Consider the following 7,616-nt stretch of genomic DNA (forward strand, 5'->3'; position numbering starts at 1 on the left):
TTTAGTTTAACATTATTTTGATATTGTAATTTATCCTACTTTAATTGAAGTAGGATAAGTCATAATATCAAAATAATATTAAACTAAATCGCGATTGATCAAAAAATGACTTTTAATAAACATTTTGGAGCCATTTTAACATTATGATGATTTTTTATTCTTTAAATATGTTTTTCAATTTATTGCATGAAAACTTTCCGCAATAATCATCATGCTGTATGGGTAATATTTCAAAAAAATTTACAAAATTGAAAGTTAAAATAATTTTGTTTACCATAAGTGCTTTCCATTTGTGATAAAAGTGTCTTCGTTATTCATTGAATGTCAAGATAGAATGATGTTTGTGTCGTCTCGTATCATCAAATAGAAAGCACATAATGATTATACGTTACTGAAGGTAATCTAATAAAGGAAGGATATGAATCGAAATTTTTAGTTATAGTTTATATCATTCCTTTTTGTAAATTTTGTAAATATGACTACTATAGGAATAAAGATTTTATATCAAATTAACTTACCTTTTACATGAGACAAATAACTGTTAAACCCGTGTAATTATCTGGCAGTTATCGCATAACTCGATTAAAACTATTATTTTTGCGAGCGAAGCGATCTTGACAAAATATAATGCATGAAATTTAATAAAGGCCATTGTCCTTAACGGAGAATTGATCCTTATTTTCTTAATGTAAATTCATGAATATATTTTGATAATTTTATAAATTATTTGGCGATTACTTATAAAGAAATTAAATTTTGTGTAGCTTGTTCAATTAATAGTAATGGAATGGATAAAATCTTATATATATAAAACGTTCCTAAATATAATACAAAATCATTACTTAAAATACATTACTTAAAAATATTACGTCTGTTTTTATATCATGAACTTATTTTGTTTCATAAAATAAGTATAATGTGAATTACGGGATATAATAAAAACTATTTGTTAAAGTTTTGCATATAAAAGATATTAATTAATTCATAAATTGCATATTAATACATCGATAATAGATTAAAGAAATGCCTGTCTAAAATAGAATGATAAATGAAATATTTACGCAAATAGAACAACGGTATTTTCTCTATGTCTACATTTCGTTGGACTATTATTAAATGCCTTTGCAATCAACTTTGTTTGCAGGCAAGTCTAGTTATCTATCATTTGCCATTCCCTCATTTTATTTTCTGAATCAATCATTGATTTTTTTCTACATAATAGTCATCAATGATTATTATATGCTCTTGAAGTCTCTTTCTCACTATATCGTGAAAATATTACGACTTATCGCTCGATTCTAACTTTTGATTCATCTTGTTCATATCATTATTCTCCATAAGTCTAACCTTGTCTGAATCAACTGTCTTTTCGCTATTCAATGGTTCCTCTTTCTTCTTATTAAGACCCATGAATTCGGCTAACATATTCTGTCGAGATCTTTCCGGAAATTGTTCTCCTCTACCTACAGAGATTAAAGTTGCCCGTTTAGGAGGTCTTTGTAGCGGAGGTAGTTTCGGTAAGACAGAAATTTGATCCAATTTTGATGTCGACTCTTTTTGTATCTCCTCTTGGTTTGCAGCTGATTTCTTTGTCTCCTCCTGATTGGATTTCGTTGTCGATTGTTTCTTTTTTTGATCAGGTGAAGACTGTTTTTTTATCTCTTTCTGATCAGATTTTACAAGTTGTTTCTTCATATCTTCTTGTGTGATTTTTTTAGTGAATTGAGTAATAAGTGGTATATGCTTCTTTTCTTTTTCTTTTTCTTTTTCTTCTTTTTCAGTCTTATCAGCTATAACGTTTTGAGAATTATTTTTCTGACTTGGTACTAAAATATACTTCCAACAATTCGGTAATGACAGCTTGATGTCAGGAAGATATTGCTTCCGGATGTCTTCCGAAATGTACCAGCAAGATTTAAGATGCATCGGTCCCTCTTCGGGACATGCTATCCTATCAGCGATTTCACTGATCTTCGATAATACACTAACTTTCGACAAATGACTTCCGCTCTTTTTGCTCCAAAATGTCATGAACTCTCTCATAAGAACGTGTCTGCCATGTCTGTTCCCGTGCACTAACCGAATCAGATCAGGCAAAGCTTCCTCAGGGAACTTGGTCTTTTTTGATCCTTTCACAGATTGGCCAGGCGTCTTGCATTCAATATTAGTCGAAATATCTTCTTCTGGTGACGATGACGGAAGTATTATCGGTATATTGTTGACCCAAGCTTGCCGAGCTGACAAGAATTCTTTGATTTTTGGAGGAACTGAAACAGTTTGAATATGTCCTTATGAAAATTTTAAATATAGAATATTTGACAAAAATTTGTAATAAATATTATAATACTATATAATACTACAAATATATAATAGATATATTATACATACACGCACGCACGCATGCACACACGCCCACATCTATAAATAAAATATACTTACTAGATTCTGGAAATGAATTGCCGGGTCCCTGCCAAATGCATCCGATTATTTTTGGCTTAAGTTTATGTGTTTTCGCGTTTCTTTCAGCTTCAAATTGTTTTCCTAATATCTTCAATTTCATTTTCTGTGTTTGCGGCGACTACAATAGAAAAAATATGCTTTATACTGATCTGTATTTCAAAGTAAAATTTTGTATGTATAAAAAATAGTTTTCTTAATGTGTACTATTATTATAATATTCTTACCATGTCCTCCATTTCTTCCTCATCAGCCTGCGCTTCTTCCTCGGACAAATATCTAAATAACAAAATATTTTCTTTTTAAAAGAATTTACACAAATACAAGATCAAAAGATACGAATATCAGAAATTTATAAATAATAAAATTAATCTCTTTGATACAGCTTTTATTTTCTTATAGCAAGATAAATTCTTAAAGGCTTTCCAGAATTGTAATTTTTATTTTTATAAAAGAAATTTCCTTGTAAAATTTTAATTTTAATAAATAATATTTTCAAATTATTACTGTATAATCCGAGAGAGAGAGGGAAAGAACTTTTATATAATCTTTTAAACTTAAAGAATAAAATACAATAGTATTTTACTCTTTGGGATATTAAAAAAATTATTTCTGATACATAAAGAAAAAATATTGATAACTTTTAAAATATATTTCACTTTTATAATTTCATAATTTTATACAAGTTTAATTTCAACATAAATTTAACTAATATTATTTACCCATGAGGAACCATGAACTCATTATCGATGTCGTATTCGTTTTCTTCCGGATTTTCCTCCTTTTCGTCCTTTTCATCGTCCGATCCTTTGAGTGATTCGCCAGGTTCTTCCTCTTCCCACTCATCGTCGGAATCAATTTCATATTCAAACAATTTCTAAAAAAATAAAAAAACTTTCTTGCAGATACTTTAAACGGACTCGATTTTTTCATATCATTAAGTTTTCATAGCATGAATATAAAATTTCATATAATGATGTTATTTAAAAAAAAAATCTTGTAATTAATTATCTCTTATAAACAATTCTCTTTGCCGATTATATTAAAAAGTGATCTCGTATTGCGAGCAAAAAAGACATATCACTTTAAAAATGTTGTAAATGAATGCCGCTCTCACATAAATATTTTCGATTAAGGATGTTCGATAGACATATGTAGTACATATATTAATATTTATATTAAACAGTAAACGTATTGTTTGAAGATTGTGTTCAACATTCTGTTTTTATTAAATAACATCTTTTTATAGTTAATTTATTTTATTTATTATTTTTATTGTCGTGAATTATATTTATAAAAATAATAACAAAAATCTCTAAATAATTTTGTATAAATACTTTAAGTATTCAAAATAACTTATGCAAAGTTTCATTACGATTCGCTGACTAGTTACAAATATTTAGAACAAATAAATATTTTATTTATTTACTTGTTAACTTCATTGAGATGTAACTTTACATAAAGTACTCATATTACAAAATTGAGATTTTTGTCGTTTATTTTATAATATAAATACATTTACATATTTTTCTATTAGAATAAAATTCTATTTAGAATAAATTTCTATTAGATTAAAAAAATATTACTTTTTATGATTCAAATATTAGGTGTAGTAAAAAAAAATCCATTATTTTTACATGAAATTGAATGGAAAAATAATGGATTTCTTTTTACTACACCTAATAGTAAATAATCACAAAAAAAATTTATTGTATTACTTTTAAATAAAATTTAAAATAATTTGCAATTTTTTCATTTATTTCAAAATAGCTATCAAACATTCTTAATTTGGACAATTTTGATGATGGCGTTCTCATGCTATCATTATAGTTTTTCATGCATTGTCATCGACTTGTTTATCTTTAATTTCGGTTATGACCGCGACGGAATCTCAGTTCATGAATAAGCAGGACGTCGATATCAAAGCAACTTCCTCGACGAGTGATATCTCGGCTTTGCAATCATCTCCGACGTGCTGGTCCGCACGCATTCCCAATTCTCTTAGTTACAAAGTTGTAGTCGGCCGCTGAACGTCCTATCAAAATGTAAATGCAAGTTCTTTGACATTTGTTTTTTTCTGTAACGGCCTCGGTTAAAATAAATGCTGTCCGATTGTTTCCGCGTAACCACCGATACGAGGAAGTTAAAGATATCCTCGTCGCAAAAATATTAATTGTAATGCGCGAAAACTACTCTTCTCAGTCGAAGTATCGGTCTTTGACGAGTGTGATGTAATTATCGCGAAAAGTATGAAGTATTATATCAACATATTTTTGCGCTCGGTGTGAAGGGGAATGTAAAATACCGTTCGTTATTCGCGTATAACTTAATTGGTAGCTTGTTAAGTAGCTATTTTCATCTCCACGTTTGCAACAGCGTTCTGGTGTAGCTTATCGAGTAGCTATTTTTATGATTCTTTTTATTTTTATTTCCGATATTTTGGATTAAAATGAGACATGATTAAATATGTGTTATCGCATAATACTTATTAGAATTTTTTGAGTGACAATATTATGTGGCGCATTCAACGAAGCGCAATAATTCCCAGGAATATAATTGAAATCAATTAGTTCGAAACAGTAATAAAACGCATCGCGGTAGTGCGCTATTCCTCGCCGAAAAGTCGATAAATTTTCCCTCTCCCTTTCTCTCTCTTTCTCTCTCCCTCTTTTCTCTTTGCGCCGCGGCGCGAGATATTCTTTGTTCGATAAATCAACGTCGATTTCATCCCTACGTGAGCATCAATTACAAGACTCTTCTCGAGACATTAATTTATTATCGCGGAGAAACGTAATCTCATGGGCGATTGATACACTCGTCGCTGAGACGAGTAACACAAAAACAATCGCCAGTTCATCGCTAATAAATAAAAAGGAAAAAAAAAGGAGAAGAAAGAGTGTATATTCAAGCAGCTTTTGGCAGCAATACGAAGGTACGTATGACGTCTCGCGAAACGTAATTTATTATCAAGAATACGAGGTGTCCCAGATTCTGAATCGTATTTCTTTTCAACTACGGATTGTTTAATCATTTTCAAACCGATTTCATCTTACGAACACATCGAGACATAGAAAGTTTTTTAATTACACGTGATTTAAAACAATATTACTTTGATAAAATTTTGATTTCATGAATAACTGAAATATCTAACATTGAAAATTAACAAAAAATTAAAAAATAAATAAAATAAAACTACGTTAAATTTGCGAGAAAAACTAATTGAAAATTATTTAAAAAATAAGTAGTTAAAAGGAAGTTAATACAGACACTGAAAGAAAAATATTTGATATTTATCATTATTTCAATAAAATAATTATGATTAGGAACTCAATTTTTATGGATATTACTGCTATAATATTAATAGTAAGTATGTATGTATAATTTGCTGAAATATAAAATCATTATACTATAAATTATATATAATAATTTCAAACATTAGTACAGTAAAATATCATGATAGAAATAACACAAGCCGACAAAATTTAGAGGGGGTCTTGTGCATTGAATTTTGAAAGATCTTTTCATAGGATTTTGATACGCTGAAAACGACTAAAAAAGTTGTCCATTTTTTCCATCACCTCCATTTTTTAAATAATCGCGAAAACAGAAATTTTTTTCCAGAAATAACACTTTTTTTCCGGCTGAACAAAAAATGGTATCGAGGTCTTTTGTGACTTTAACTCAGAAATGTTCCAACAATACTAAAAATATTTTTTTGATGCTTATAAAAATGTTTTATGCAAATCGTAAACAAAAAACTTTGGAAAAATCATAAATAATCAGAATAAAATTGACAAATTTTGAAATATAAAATCAAATAATTCGAAAGAAAAAAATCGTAAAAAATATCACAAATATGATAAATTATATTTATTATAGTTGTATGTTTCTAGTTTAAATCTTTTTGAAAAACTAATTTCCAACTATTTGTTCAGAAGTTATTAAATTTAAAACGCCAAAGCAATCCACGCGTATAGTGCGCGACATTCTATCGAGTTTGATACCATAACCATCGAATATAGGAGCATGTTGTGTAATTTTTTTTAGTCACTGATTTCAAATCTGAAATAAAAAATGTGCAATTCAGAATGGCGGATCCAATATGGAGGACAAGAATTTTAAAAAATTCTTGAAAACCGATATCTGGTAGTTTCATAAGTCTCTGATTACTACTGTAATCACAATTGTTGAATTGAAACTAGCAGATCCAGATAATAGATTACATAACTGGACCGTTTACATTTTTATAATCAACATTTGTTTTTACTATTTAAATCGATTTGGTGTCACACTCACTCTGATTAGAGGCGTGAAGAATTGGGAACAGATCTCCTGCATTAAAGGCATCCTCGGCGCGTACGCATGCACGCACGCATGAAACCCAAGAAGAAGAAAAGCGCAGTTATCGGCCTGAGGGTGCGATGGATGCGCTTAACGTTACGCCGGTGCATGCCGCGAAGCGTCGTACATTATTTACAGCGTGTTGTCGCCCGGCGGGCCATCTGTAATGGCTGTTTTATGCTCCATTAAGATTACGACCGGTGCTTCTCGTCGTGGATACACCGTAGATTAGGTGGCCCGACAATCAAACTGATTTATTCCCCGAATATTCGGGGAATATTGCTAGACCTCCTGCACTTCGTTACCGAGTTAGCATAACGATATCCGCATTGAAAATTGGAGACTGTCTCCACGTGAACTGTCATCGCTATAGATGATTAGTCCCGTGAGATATACATATTGCCCATTTGAGAGCTTGTAAAACTGTGATTCGATAGGCCAAACAGATTAAAAAAATATATAAGAGAAGATATTAAAAACATATTGATATTAAAAAAAAAATCAATTAATTATATAGCTCTTAAAAAATGCGAAAATAGTTTAAATTTTTCCCGTACGTAAAAGTTCTATTGACATCAAATAGAATTATCGATCATTTTCTGTAAAATGTGACACTGTAATGAGCGTGATCGAGATTTTAATTTCCCAAATAAAATGACATGCGCACAACAGCGTTTTGTGCTGGTCATAGTGACGCAGGATCTAAAATGCGTCTCTCGCAAGATAAATACGCGTGTTATCACTAAACGAATAATAAATTTCACGCGAAATGGACTATTATCAATCAATGATTGATATATTCATTATATATATATATA

At 29.9% G+C, this 7,616-nt stretch overlaps 2 protein-coding genes across 2 annotated transcripts in view; one reads left to right on the forward strand and one right to left on the reverse strand.

Moving 5' to 3' along the window:
- Positions 1–1,030: 1,030 nt before the first annotated feature.
- Positions 1,031–7,616, reverse strand: part of LOC108694520 (chromatin assembly factor 1 subunit A-B) — a 20,356-nt gene continuing 13,770 nt past the window's right edge. Inside the window, exons 9-12 of the mRNA XM_018204085.1 lie at positions 3,180–3,334; positions 2,685–2,736; positions 2,440–2,578; positions 1,031–2,267 (exon numbers count right to left, since the gene is read on the reverse strand). Coding sequence (XP_018059574.1) covers positions 1,279–2,267; positions 2,440–2,578; positions 2,685–2,736; positions 3,180–3,334 — 1,335 coding nt within the window. The 3' untranslated portion in view covers positions 1,031–1,278. The remainder of the gene's footprint in view (positions 2,268–2,439; positions 2,579–2,684; positions 2,737–3,179; positions 3,335–7,616) is intronic.
- The window catches only part of LOC108694519 (Wilms tumor protein homolog), a 12,479-nt gene continuing 10,068 nt past the window's right edge, over positions 5,206–7,616 (forward strand). Inside the window, exon 1 of the mRNA XM_018204084.1 lies at positions 5,206–5,389. The gene's annotated coding sequence lies outside the window, so the exon portion shown is untranslated. The remainder of the gene's footprint in view (positions 5,390–7,616) is intronic.

The sequence above is a fragment of the Atta colombica genome, unplaced genomic scaffold, assembly GCF_001594045.1.
Source record: "Atta colombica isolate Treedump-2 unplaced genomic scaffold, Acol1.0 scaffold12, whole genome shotgun sequence".
NCBI classification, from domain to species: Eukaryota; Metazoa; Arthropoda; class Insecta; order Hymenoptera; family Formicidae; genus Atta; species Atta colombica.